Source organism: Ischnura elegans (genome assembly GCF_921293095.1).
Source record: "Ischnura elegans chromosome 13 unlocalized genomic scaffold, ioIscEleg1.1 SUPER_13_unloc_2, whole genome shotgun sequence".
Taxonomy (NCBI): domain Eukaryota; kingdom Metazoa; phylum Arthropoda; class Insecta; order Odonata; family Coenagrionidae; genus Ischnura; species Ischnura elegans.
In genome coordinates, this window is record NW_025791658.1 from 6,965,669 (window position 1) to 6,979,780 (window position 14,112).

At 39.9% G+C, this 14,112-nt stretch overlaps 1 protein-coding gene across 3 annotated transcripts in view; it reads left to right on the forward strand.

Annotated features, from left to right (window-relative positions):
- The window catches only part of LOC124172675 (zinc finger protein 2 homolog), a 44,949-nt gene that overhangs the window by 6,854 nt on the left and 23,983 nt on the right, over positions 1-14,112 (forward strand). For 2 of the 3 annotated variants that reach the window (XM_046552131.1, XM_046552132.1), the window contains exons 4-5: positions 864-1,031; positions 2,041-2,160. The exons of the other annotated variant lie outside the window; for it this stretch is intronic. In XM_046552131.1, the coding sequence (XP_046408087.1) occupies positions 864-1,031; positions 2,041-2,160 (288 nt within the window). The remainder of the gene's footprint in view (positions 1-863; positions 1,032-2,040; positions 2,161-14,112) is intronic. 3 annotated transcript variants of the gene reach the window in all.

The following is a 14,112-nucleotide window of genomic DNA, read 5'->3' on the forward strand; positions in this document are numbered from 1 at the left end:
TTTTACGGGCCGATATATCGGTTCTAGCTGGTTGTGTGAAAACTGCCACTACTGACTTATAACTGACTCATTTGACTTTTTACATTTCGTTATTGAAGCCTTTTCAATGGCAGCCATCTCATTTATACACGTGTGCTTTATCTCTGCTGCTTACTTAGATAGTTTCACCGTAAATAATAAAATTAAGTAGACTAAATTATTTAAAGTCTGAAATCTTGCAAATTCTGGACCTCTTGGATCTCGTTTAGGTCTGAAGAACAGTGCGAACGAACGAAGCTCTCGGAGTGAGTTTTACATGAGCACATTGTTCAGTTGTCATATCGTGGAACTGCGATTGAAGGGAATATCACAGTTAGTTTAAAAATAAACAAAATCTAGTTTTATGAAATAGCCGGAGCACCGGAAATGATTTGGTCTTGGTTTTTTTATTTTGCATAAATATTATCCATCATATTCTCTTCCTGGCCAAGATCTGGAGCATTACTAATTTATTGTCTTTGGAAGGAGATGAGTTGTTATTAACTGTAACTTTAGCTACAGAGTATCGAATGGGAGAGGGCAGCTGATGATTAGTTTGGGTCCTTTGCTGAGAATGTAAAGGTTGTGTTGAAACGGTCCCAATTTTTAACTTTTAAGTCATATTATTTGTAGGATTTGTGTCCTTAAGATCTCCCTGCCAAATTTTATTTCCAGCATTTCCATAGATTTTGGGTGATTGAATGACAGACATGGAGATACGTCTGTGTTTTATAGTATAGTAGTGAGATGATTTAAAAAATCCTAATTCATCAACATTAAGAGCATCAGTTATTTGTTGATTTTGGTTGGGTTGAGTTTTTTTATCAGTGTTACTTTTTCTACAGAGTATTCAAGGAGAGGGGTCAGCTGATGATGAGTTGGAGTCTCGTGATGAAACAAACGACTGCATTCGAGATGCGACTGAAGGCTCCTCACAGCTCAAATGCTCCGTCCAAAAAACTGAAATATACATTCCTGTGCAAGACTGCCAATCACCAAGAGCCAATATGTTGGTAATTTTTATTCTCATCTGCAGTGGAACCTGAATTGAAAGAACTTCAGTTGGTCAAATTCACAGTTGTACTACAAAAGTGGAAGGTTTTACAACCTTCTCTCAATTGTACGACTGTCTGTTGTGTGATATGAGTTAAAAATTATCATGTATGGCCTCCCATTGCTCAAGTAAAATACAAAGAAAGGCTACGCTATTTGTCATAAACCACTACGAGCGTACAGACAGCGTTACTCAGATGTTAAGATCATTAGGCTGGGAGCCACAGGAGACTCGAAGGCTGCGCACTAGGCTTAGATTGCTTGAACAATTGGGAATGGATATCTTTAAAAGCGATACAGAGAACATACTATTAGAGGCCCCCTATATTTCCAAGTACCATAGAAGCGATAATTTAAGGGAAATGTGTTGTGGAACGGATAGATATGGGAATTCGTTTTTCCCCTAAATCATAAAGGATTTCAATAAATGCTAGTCATAATATTCTTACAGCACTTCACTATCGCCAGGCTCACAGATTTCACTATCGCCAGGCTCACAGATTTCACTATCCCCAGGCTCACAGATTTCACTATCGCCAGGCTCACAGATTTCACTATTGCCAGGCTCACAGATTTCACTATCGCCAAGCTTAAATAAAGTGCATGTTGACAATATTTCAGGATAAGTGTACATTTTTGCGAATTTTGCAGTAAAGCTAATTGTGTCACTTTGGTACTGGGTTTTAGTGATTGGTGTGGGGGATTATCATCAGTGAAAGAAAATACATTGTGCTATGGGGCCGCACTGCTCTGAGTTGAGATATCAACACACGACGACGTGTCCCGAATCAAATGAAATGAGGTTTTTTTTGGTGATCATATCTTATACTGGACTAATGATAAAATATGGTTTGTTATGTTCGGGACCATGCCAATTGACGAGCTCTGTTCTGAATGTGTTAACGCAGATTTTTCATTTAAAATAATCTATTTTGAATCTATTGAGTGACACCAGGCATTCTCTTCTAGTTTTCTATGAAAGAGGAGATAGAAGACGACTTTGATGAAGGGCATAATCCTGTGCTGCGCACGACAGATCCTTCTGGAACTTCAAGTGATGCCAGGGATCCTTTGGCCAATGATGATTTGGTGAGTTCAATTTTGCTTTGTTTATCAAAGTTTTCTATGGAAGCAAGACTTGCTCGTTGATAGCAGCAGGGAAGTCCAGAGTGGAAGCATTCGAAATTTGATGCTACCGAAGAATGATGAAGATAAAATGGATTGACCGTGTAAGTCATGAGGAAGTGCTAGGAAGAGTGGGAGACATGAGTCTTTTAAAGTCTTTTAAAAACCTTAAGCAGAAGATCTACTTGGCCACATGATGAGGCATGATGGCCTGATGAAAACAATCGTAGGTGGAATGGAAGAAGGACAAGATACGGCTCCGATTGAATTACGTAGGATAGGTTATAAAGGATGTAAGGGAGAAGAAAAAAGTAGTTATGAAAAGGCTTGCAGATAGCCTAGCTGACCCGGCAAACTTCTTACCGCATAACAATCAATCAACTTACAGTTTAGTTACACCATTTATAAATCAAGAGCGGCTGTATCATTTTAAATCATATTTATTTTATTGTAATAAAATAAGAATACAAATTCAATAAAACTACGTGAATGAGTATCAAATTTGCTTGTCAGAAGGACTTTCTTTATTGAATCTACATAGGGTGTCTCGGAGCACATACAGGCGGATTTTTTTCGATGAATTTTCTTACGTTTTTAGCTTAAGAAATTTTGGGCATTGTGGTTTTATGAAGCAGTTAATGAAATGAAAATTATACGCATTCAGTCGTTGACTATTTGTGTTACAATCGTAGGTGGAATGGAAGATGAACAAGAGATGGTCCGGAATGAAATATGTAGGATAGGGTATAAACGATGTAAAAGAGAAGAAAGATGTAGTAATGAAAAGGCTAGCGGATAGGAGAGAGGAATGGAGAGCTGCGTCAAACCAATCTTAGGACTGTTGACTAATTATGATGATTTTGAGGACGTGCAAGTAGCACTCTTTGATCTACAGTCGAGTTGAAAACTACTCGCAAGAATCGACGCAAGTATGTTAATTTCTGGACCAGGCAATACAACAATGGATTCTCCAACATATTCTCTTTTTCCCAATACCCTTGTAAAGAGGGTAGTTTCCTTCATCAAAGAAAAGGAAAGGCATTGATTGCGATTCGTTACCCAACACTAGTGTATTGATAATATACAAATTATTTGGTTTTAGAAATCCCAGTTAAGACGAATGTTGATGGCCAATTTTATCCTCATTTGAAAAGGGCCAGATTGGCGCCCATGCGATGCCACTCCACGTGGCGTCACAGGGACCTAGTTTCTATACGAGTAGATAGGAATTTTTCATCGTCTGAGATTACCAATGCATTCATGAGGCACGGAGCTCAGGGAAACATCTCATAATAATCGCACATTAAAAATAACTAAGTTCGGAAAGTTTCCTTTGCTTGACAGGGGAATAATAATCCTTATTTAAGCCAAGCGCTACCAGCTAGCAGCCTGCGTTGTTGTTCTAGGAGAGAGAGGAATGGAGAGCTGCGTCAAACCTATATTAGGATTGTTGACTAATTATGATGATGATCAAAGTTTTGCTTTGAAGCAAATGCATTCTTCAGAGAAACATCCCCCTTACCAGAAACCCTTGTCTCAAAAGCAAGCATAATAGGGTGGTTTCCTATTATTTTTTTGTTGCCTAAATTGTAAGATTATTACTCTTGGAGTACGCTTGGATTACCCTATCGAACGAAGGATACTTACCGACCTTAGGCAGTTTTAATGGGTAATTTTTAAGAGATGTTTCCCTCATGCATTAGAAATACATCCCTACACTATTCAGACTTCTTTACACTATTTGTTTTATTGTTTAAACTATTTGTTTTAGTGTATTCCACATTTTTTGGGGTCTCTGCTATTGAGATATATTGAAAGAGATGTGCATGTTCTGTTCTAAATTGGGTATATGCCTATAATTAACATTATTATTCTTAAAGTCAATTTCTTGTTCATAACACCTGCAATTTTCTTCACTGACTAGTTGTGTGTCCTTCTTTCTGGCTACTCTATATAATTTCCACATCTTCAATATCATGACCTCCTCTGAAAGTTTTATATTTGCTGTATCTATCCTTCATTGTTTCCAGAATAATGTGATTTTATCAATTCCTACCTCATCTAATTCTGATTGCCCTCTTTCGCATATCTATAACACTTTTTTATTGCGTTATAAAATTTATCATACTCCAGATTTCAGTCACTTTCTCTGCTGTCAATTGAGAGAGGAATGCTGGAGAGAGAGGAATGGAGAGCTGTGTCAAACCTATATTAGGATTGTTGAATAATTATGATGATGATCAAAGTTTTGCTTTGAAGCAAATGCATTCTTCATAGAAACATCCCCCTTACCAGAAACCCTTGTCTCAAAAGTAAACGTAATAGGGTGGTTTCCTACTATTTTTTTGTTGCCTACATCGAAACATTATTACTCCTGGAGTACACATTTCATGCTCTTAGATTTTCGAATGACGATATCTATTTTTTGGGATTGAACGAAAAGTGAAAATTTTCAAGCGCGCGACAGCTAAGTATGAATGCTGGGAAAAGTCCATGTGACATATTTGTGGTTCCAGCTGTCGCCCTGGGAGGTGACCTTGGGGTAAGGTTTTGAGGGCTGATATGATGCAGGCTGCAAGTAGGTAGCAGAGTACCCTGCTAGCAAGTAGCTCTTGGCTTAAATAAGGATTATCATTACCCTATCAAACGAAGGATACTTTCCGAACTTAGGCTATTTTAATGGGTGATTTTTAAGAGACGTTTCCCTGAGCTCTGTGCCTCATGTATGCATTGGTAATCTCAGACAATGTAAAACTCCTATCTACTCGTATAGAAACTAGGTCCCTGTCACGTCAAGTCGAGTGGCATCGCAAGGGCGCCAATCTGGTATTTTTCAAATGAGGATAAAATTTGACCCTTGCCATTCGTCTAAACCGGTATTTCAAAAACCAAATAATTTGTATATTATGAATACACTAATGGTGGGTAATGAATCGCAATCAATGCCTTTGGTTTTCTTTGATGAAGGAAACCACCCTATTGGCCTGCAATTTCCAGCCATGAGTGGTCATCCTTATAAAACGCAACACTCCTAAACTCTTAGGCAAGGCTCGACTGCATAAAACGCGACGCGTAAGTAGGAATGATGGGAAAAAGTCTGTGGGACGCATTTCTGGTTCCCCCTCCTGCCTTGTGAGGTGACCTTGATCGAGGCTCTGAGCGCTGATAGGACGCAGGATGCTAGCGGGTAGCTGAGTACCTTGCTGGCTGGTAGCGCTTGGCTTAAAAAAGGTTTATTAATACCTTATCAAACAAAGAAAACTTTCCGACCTTAGCCAGTTTTAGTAGGTGATTATTAAGACATGTTTCCCTGAGCTCTGTGCCTCATGCATGCATTGGTAACCTCAGACGACGTATAACTCCTATCTTCTCGTATAGAAACTAGGTCCCTGTGACGTCACGTGGAGTGGCATCCAGGGTCGGCTCTAGGATTTCCTTGAGGGGGGGGCGCGACGGGCTGCTTACCCCGTGCCGTACTATGTGCCTCATGCATGCATTGGTAATCTCAGACGATGTAAAATTCCTGACTACTCTTATAGAATCTAGATCCCTGTGACGTCACTTGGAGTGGAATCTCATGGGTGCCAGTCTAGCCTTTTTCAAATGAGGTTAAAATTGGCTGTTGCCATTCGTCTAAACTGGAATTTTTAAAAACAAATAATTTATATATTATGAATACGCTAATGGTGGGTAAGGAATCGCAATCAATGCCTTTCATTTTTTTTGATGAAGGAAACTACCCTATTGGCCTCCCCCTACTTTATTGGTATTTATAAACAGGGTGGTCTTGGAAGTGTGCGTGAATTTTTAGTCCCTGGGATTATTCATGAATTTTTTCTGTAATTTAGAATTTCAAAGATTTGAAATTTATGTACACATTTTTTTCAGTGTATTGATTGTCTTTTAAATTGCCCTGAGTGAAAACATTCATTCATTATATCCGAATGAACTCATTCATTTATTATATCTGAATGAACTCATTCAACTCTTTTAATTATGATGAATGTCTTGAGGTGACAAATTAGAAATTCATGTAAATTAAGTGTAAAATATCTATTATTAAGTTTTAGTCTTTACATTAGGAATGTAAAACAATGCATCGTTACAATGTTGTTTAAAAGTATAGATGTGATTTAGGGTGTTTTCAAATTCTTTTCGATCGCAGTTATCAGTGGCGGATCCAGGATAAGGACAAGAGTGACGGGTTAGTGGGGGATAAAATTCCAGCAGTGGTGGGGGCCGGAACAAATTACCATTCTTTCGAGTGCAAATTGGATATGCCAGGGAAGGGCTTTAACCCCCTCCGCATGAATCCGCCACTGGCAGTTATCATGTAAGACTCCACCGGAATTTTTTTTAAATTCCCCTGGAAAACCTGGAATTTTGCATGAATATTTTTGCTTTGATTGGCTGGATACCCTCATAAATGACCTATTCTCTCAAATTTTCTGTGAAAAAATTTATTTGCTCTCAGCATTCTCATTTATTGCAAAATTCTTTATCACTTTGACTATGAGATTTTACTATCAAATGTGAACATTGTCTACGGGTAGAACCTAGTGTGGGGAGTGGGACATTGGAGTAATTGCATGGTGGTACATTTCTTGCATAGGCCGTCTAACTAATCCCTTGTGTATGCAGTGAATGGTGTCTTCATAGAGGTGACAAATGAAGTGAAGTATCTGGGAGTTAAAATTATTAAAAAAGTCTATCATTGGGAGCATATGCATGTAAGAAACTTTTGTGGCAGAGACCTGAAGAAGACAGGATTTGTCAAGCTTGTTGTGGGAAGATTGTCAGATGAAAAAGTAAATAAGAGGTGCTAATTCATTCTCATCCACTCGTGCCTCTAACATGCAGCCAGAATATTGAATATGGTGGTGAATGACCTAACCAGTGAAATTATGGAAGTACAAACAAAATCTGCAAATAATTGTCAGAAATTGCCATCGGCATAAAGAAATCATTGCACAGATGCTAAAAAAAATTAGGCTGGGAGCCATTAGAGACTTGGTTGATGAGTACTAGGCTTACACTGCTTATGCAATTGAGAATATCTTTTAGAGCATCGCGGATAACATAATTTTAAAACACCACTACATATCCAGGCCTGACAGATACAGGAAACTGAGGTTGATATTTTGCTGGAGAAATAGGTGTGGGAATTTCTTTTTCTGTTGAAAAATAATGGACCTTTACCCTTAGGCCGTGGGAGCACACGATTTTTGCTACCAGCTTCTGCGGGAGAGAATCAAGAAATATTTTTCCCTCTAGCCTGGCTGAGTGTCTAGTAAGGAGTGAACACTTGTAATCTGGTGCAACCCTTCCTTCTTTCTTACTAGCAGATGGGCCTACATTTGGGCACTTGTTGTAGGCCTATTAACAACGTGGAGCGGGAATGACAATACAAAATGGGTAGTACGACAGCAAATACTGGGAGGAACGCCCTGTCGAGAGGGATAACTGTTGATGGTATGATATCAATTCAAAGTCGTCATCAGTAATAAAATAATAATAATAAATATGTCAAAATAAGTTTAAGGCGACAAACATTGACACCTTTTGTCAACAAATCTGCATGGCCATCATCCAACACCCCTTTCAAAAATGGTAAATAAGGACAAAACTCCAATAGGGTAGTTTCCTTCATCAAAGAAAACCAAAGGCATTGATTGCGATTCCTTACCCACCATTAGTGTATTCATAATATACAAACTAGCTGCGCTGCGCGCGCTTGTTAAGGGGCTATGCCCCTTAACAAGCGCGGTTCCGGCTTCGCCGTCTACTTTTGTGGTCGTTCGAAGACTTTTGAAGTTCGAATAATCTCACCTCAACTAGGGGCCGGCTTCGCCGGCCAGGGGGTAGGGAGGCGCCCCACTCATTCCTCGGAACGGCTTCGCCGTTCCTCGCTGAAGGGCGGCTTCGCCGCCCAGGGGTTGAGTGTGCCCCCCCGGGGCTACCCCGCTTAATACTCGGAACGGCTTCGCCGTTCCTCGTCTGGGGTCGCCATAGCCGCCCAGAGGGCTAGGGCATTTCGGAACCGTTTCACCGTTCACTCCCATGGGGGGAGTCCACAGCGGCTGCGCCGCTTGAACATCGGGGCGGCTTCGCCGCCCGAGGGTTACTGAACCTCGCCTACGCCAGTTACTCCTCGGAACGACTTCGCCGTTCTTCGTTGAGGGGCGGCTTTGCCGCCTTGGGGTTGAGGAGCCCCCCGCGGCTGCTCCGCTTAATCCTCATTAATGCTCTTCTCCCCCGAGAGGGGTGCCCAGGGGGATTCGGGGGTTTTAATGTGTTATGCATGCAGTCACCAATCGTCCACAGTGATCACGTAGCGATGATTGTAAAGGGTAGTGCAATTCGGAGTAATAGCTGCGACAAGTACCCATAAAAGAAGACTTTATGGTAAGTTTTTCATTTTTTTCGGGAGGTTCCAACGGAATACCGGGGGTTTTGTACTTGTGTTAAACCAGTGGTCACAAATCATTCTCATAAATTCCGTGCCGATAAGTCCTAGGGGTCCGGAACAGTGGTCTGACGAATCTTTTACCTGGAAAGGCGATTTATTACAATTTTTGGTAGGTTTAACGGGGTTATCGGGGGTTTTAATAAGTGGTAGGGGCACCGGTTAAATTGTGACGAAAACTATTCGGAAAGGCGACTTTAAATCTTTTTTTCGGCGATGTTCCAGGAGGCGATCGGGGGTTTTATGGTAATTTTTCCCCTATGGTTTACGGTGGCTCGGCCTTACCAAATATTCCGGATCTAGAGCTCAGAGGGGACAGGTAGTGCGGCGTAATGTTTGCGAGAAGTTCCCAAATAGGAGACTAAATGACACATTTTACATTTGGGGGGATTTCAGGGGGATTCCGGGGGTTTAACTGTGTGTACTCCTGGTGTTCACCATCCATTTACATAAATTCCGTGTGGATGAGTCGTTGGGGGTGGTGGAATAGTCACGAAAAGTACCCAAAAAGTAGACTTATATGCAAAATTTTTTTTTGGGGGGGTTTTTGATGGTTTACCGGGGGTTTAGGTTCTAACTGTATGCGGTCATCAATCGTCCACATCAATTCCGTAGCGATGAGAGGTAAGGCTTGGGAGAGCGGCGGAATCGTGACGAAAAGTACCCGAAAAGGCAATTTATATGCAAATTTTAATTTTTAGGGGTTTTCGAGGGGGTTTAAAGATGACGATACTATATGGTCATATTCACTTACTGTCATATCTAAAAGAGGAGTTCCTTATGACATCCATATTTCGAGAGTAATACAATAAAAAGCAAACCAGTCCCTGGAAAAAGTGAGTAGTGCCCGCCATTTTTATTTTTTCGCGGTTAAATCGATTAAATCATTTATTAAATATTTGTGTTTTCTGAAATACAATGCATAGTTGTATGTAACTGCAGAGTTTGAAAGAAATCGGTCGGGATAAAATTGACAAAACCTTGTGTTAATCTTTTGGAAATCGTAATTTTCGGTGATTTTCGGAAAACTTTAATTTTTTTCTGAGTAACCAAGCACGATGAAAGAAAATTGTTACCTACGTTTTGTAGGCGATATTATGAGCATATATAATAATCATTTTCGTTATCCAACACCTTAAATTAAGTCGAGGGGAGGGGAAGGTATGAAATCTTTTTCGAAAAATCAATTTTTGACGCCAAATTCCCGACCACTTCTAGAAGAGCTGGAGAGCTGAAATTTGGCACGCGTGCGGGGAACCCGAAATGATCCGGTGGAAAAATCCGAATACAGGAAGTTTCAGCCACGTGTCGTCGCTGGGACGACAAAATGGCCGAAATCGCGCTTTTTTCGGGGACCCTCTTTCGGTTTTAATCTTACTGCGCGCGAACTGTGCGTACCACAGGGATCGTTAATGCTTTTTTTGAAAGCTGATAAATGTGGGCACGTAATTAAGTAAATTATTTAGTTTCCATTTGAGAAAATTGCAGCCAAAATGGCGTCCAAAAATTGATTTTTCGAAAAGAGCCCCCTAGATGAGGTGAGATTATTCGAACTTCAAAAGTCTTCGAACGACCACAAAAGTAGACGGCGAAGCCGGAACCGGGGCAATTAAGGGGCGGAGCCCCTTAACGAGCGCGCGCAGCGCAGCGAGTTTTTACTATGTATAGCGCTGAGCTGTCAATGGAAAGAGTAGAAAAAAGGCCCATCTTATGGAATGTCTTGCATGGTAAATACAAAAATCCAGATATTTTAAGGCTGAAGCGACTTTTAATTTTCTTCGTGTCACAATAGAGAGCACCCGAACCCTCCTTTGATGGGCATTTTTATAACAATGTCGTATGATAACGTAATGACCTGTCGTAAGGGAAATGCTCTAATTGCGCTTGGCTGTATAACGTTTTTCCACCTTGGCAAGCTACGTGGGCTGTCTGCATCCATGTGAAATGGGCCTAACTCATTCCTTATGGAAGAATAATATTCACCAAATTCAGAATGTGTAATGCAATGAATTTTGTGATACAGTGGACTCTCGTTAATACGAACAACGTTATTACGAAGTCCTCGTAATTACGAAGCAAATCGTTGGCCCCGACAAGCTATGGTAAAAGAAACGTTATTACGAAATTACGAATCTGTCCTGGTCCCGGGGGTTACAAAATGAACTTTATTACGAAGTTCCAAGCATGAGCTACGGCATTTAAGTGGATATTCTCTACGTTAAATTTTATAATGGCGCCACAAGTTTTTCTCTTGCTATGTACCCAAGAGTGTCAATTATGGTTCTTTATTCAGTTTACACACAACATCATTTGATAAGCTTCATTCCTCACGAGTCATGGTGACCCACTTATAACCGCTCGTAAATTGGACGTATAGTTAGTCCTCTTCCGACACACATTTGATTTACGAATTATCAGAGATACGAGCATTCAAAATTTTCAAATTTCAATTTTGGCACCTTTCGATTTGGCCGTTGCTATGCGGTGTGGCGCTGGGGAACTCTCACTGTGGGAACAATCTGAACAAACTATCATTGAATCCGGTGTGAATTTAGGAACTGCTCAGCGTTTTGCCCAATCTCCGTCACCGCTGGGAGCTATTTTTTCTGCTCCGGATGCGTCGCACCCCCGGCTAGAGCAATACGTCACAATGGTGAGTTAGCGCATGCGTGTAATGCAGTGTTGCATTCAGAAGGGTAACCGTACTCTTCGATTCCTAGCATACAGTCCGGCCGGTGAGAGTTATCCGATGACAGCACAATGGGAGGGGTGGATAACCCTGGGCCAGCACGATTTACAGCCAATCACTCTACCGCAAACACACCTCACATCCTCGTCTAGTCATACTACGATGTTAAATGCATAGGGAGCGCTGAAATAAAGCTGATCCACCAAAACAAGTGATTCTTCCTCTGGGTCCTTCACGCTCATCGTCCCTTCCAGTTCATTTCTTCACGGAACCCTTTGTAGGTATTTCCCTTTCTTATCGGCAACCTTGCCCCCTACCCTGACCTAGACCATTCTGTCTGTCATCGGACAGCTCTCGACGGCCGTAATGTAGGTTTATCAGCCTAGGAACAAGGTCTTGGAACGTATCTAGTTCGTACATTGCACTTAATGTATTCGGGAAGATATCAACCCTCGATTGCGTCATGCCGCGTGCTTCTGTTGAGAAACTGAAACGAATTTTCCTGTGTACACATATTTCCGCGTAATTTAATCGCAGTTATAATATACTTTTGTATGATTCCTAAAAGAAACGTTTAGACGAATTTCGTTATTACGAACCTCCGGTTTTTCAGTCCCGTGAAATTCGTAATAACGATAGTCTACTGTAACCATGAATAGAATTTATTGGGCGAATAGGGTGGTTTCCTATTATTTCTTTATTACCAAAATCGAAAGAGCATTACTCCTGGAATATGTGTTTTACGCTTTTAGATTTTTTAATGACGATATGTATTTTACGCGATTATATGAATAGTGAAAATTTTGAAGCATGCGAAAACGCAATGGCTGAGTATGAAAGCTGGGAAGCCCGTGTGTCGTCGTTCTGGTTCCTGCTGCCGCAAGTGAGGTGACCTTGGGGCGAGGATATGTGCGCCGCTGAGATGCAGGCTGCTAGCAGGTAGCAGAGTACCCTGCTAGCAGGTAGCGCTTGGCTTAAATAAGGATTATTAATACCTTATCAAACGAAGAAAACATTTCGACCTTAGCCAGTTTTAATAAGTGATTATTAACCTGGATCGGCCGAAAATATTTTTTTGAGATTTATAATTGATATTCTAGGGAAATGGTAAGGGTCTCATTTTTAATACATTCTGAAAATATTACGTTGATCGGTTATGTAGTTTCCGAGATACAGGCTGTGACATAAATGTCACATTGGGCGGATCTGTTGTCTTTTGGTGCAAGGTAATATTTCCCCAGAAAAAGCAAATATTTTTCGCATTTGAGCTGCACTGTTCATTTAAATTATAAAAAAGACTAGAACAACATATTATTAATTACGTACAGTATTTTCAAGCTTTTGTTTTAATTTAAAGTAAATTGTTTAAAAATTTAACAATAATTTTCAGAGTTCCATTGCCCGCTATTCATAATTTTCGATGTAAATTGTGATGTTTTAAGATGTACAAATTTTCTAGATTTTTTCAATTTTATTTCACAAATGTGGGGTATATTTAAATTTATAATGTTTATATTATAAACTTGTCAAATACATATCAAGAAAAATTATTTTAAATTTATGTTAAGTTTCCAGCAGGAGTGTTATGAAATTACAGAACGTTGAATTGACACAACCAATGGATTTGTTGTTAAATAATATTTTTACATGGCTAATAAGTAAAACAGTTGAAAATGCATTTCTCAATTTTGGAAAATGCATAGAATAAATATACATGTTTGAAAAATATTTTCACAACACATAAGAGGGTAATACAGTATAAAATTGAATGAAATTTGAATCAATTTGTTTCAAATAAACTAAAGATTGATTTAGAGTTCAATGCCGGCGTATACGTACCATTTTGAGTGGTAAGTAGTAAAGCAATATTCGTTCTTATTACATGCATTGCATACAGTAAATTTGACGGAAGCGCAATGTTCTCCAGCACGGCGACGCCATCTTTTTTTACAGTAAAACAGAGACTTATTGATCATTAGCATCGTAACATATTTCACTGTCTGCCTCTGTTGAAAATGAAGTAGTACGGCGGCTATACTTGGCTTTTCATCGATGTATGGTCAGTTATGTTTGCACTATTACACGCCTAATTGTGTCATGCAAGGACCAAATTTCGCTTGTGAACAGATTGTGAACAGCTTCAGATCGTGAACAGCTAAATCCAAAAGCCAAGGAAAAATATTCCACCACCAAAACTGATTGTCTTCCGCCGAATGAATTGCATACAAGGATGGATACCAAAATACGCAATCATACTCCTGCCAAAAGAGAGTTTTCTCAGTGAGAAAAATCCCCCTGAAACGTTCACCTGCAAACCTGCAAAACAAGCTCCACTCTTGCCCGAGGTTGTCTTCCCGTTAAATTTTCCACAAGTCCACCAGTCTGGTTATCTGCAATGTCCTCATCAGTGACAATTGCTTCTTCTGATGGCTCAAGGTATATTGATTACACTTCGTCAAAGTCTTCGTTTTCCGGAAGTTATTTGGCTTCACACAGTGTAATATCTCTGAGCTATCGATATCCCAATTATTAAAAATTTTAATTCAAAAGTAATTACCGGAATAAAATTTAATAAATGCAAATTTATCGATTAATTGATAAATAATAAATATTTTGGCGGGAATATGAAGGAAAAAACGTTGAAAATGCGATAAATTCTAACTAGAGCATAAAATTCGAAACTTTGAAGATTTCCATAGGGATCCGCCCAATGTGACATTTATGTCACAGTACCATTTATCAGAGAATATTGCAGAAATGG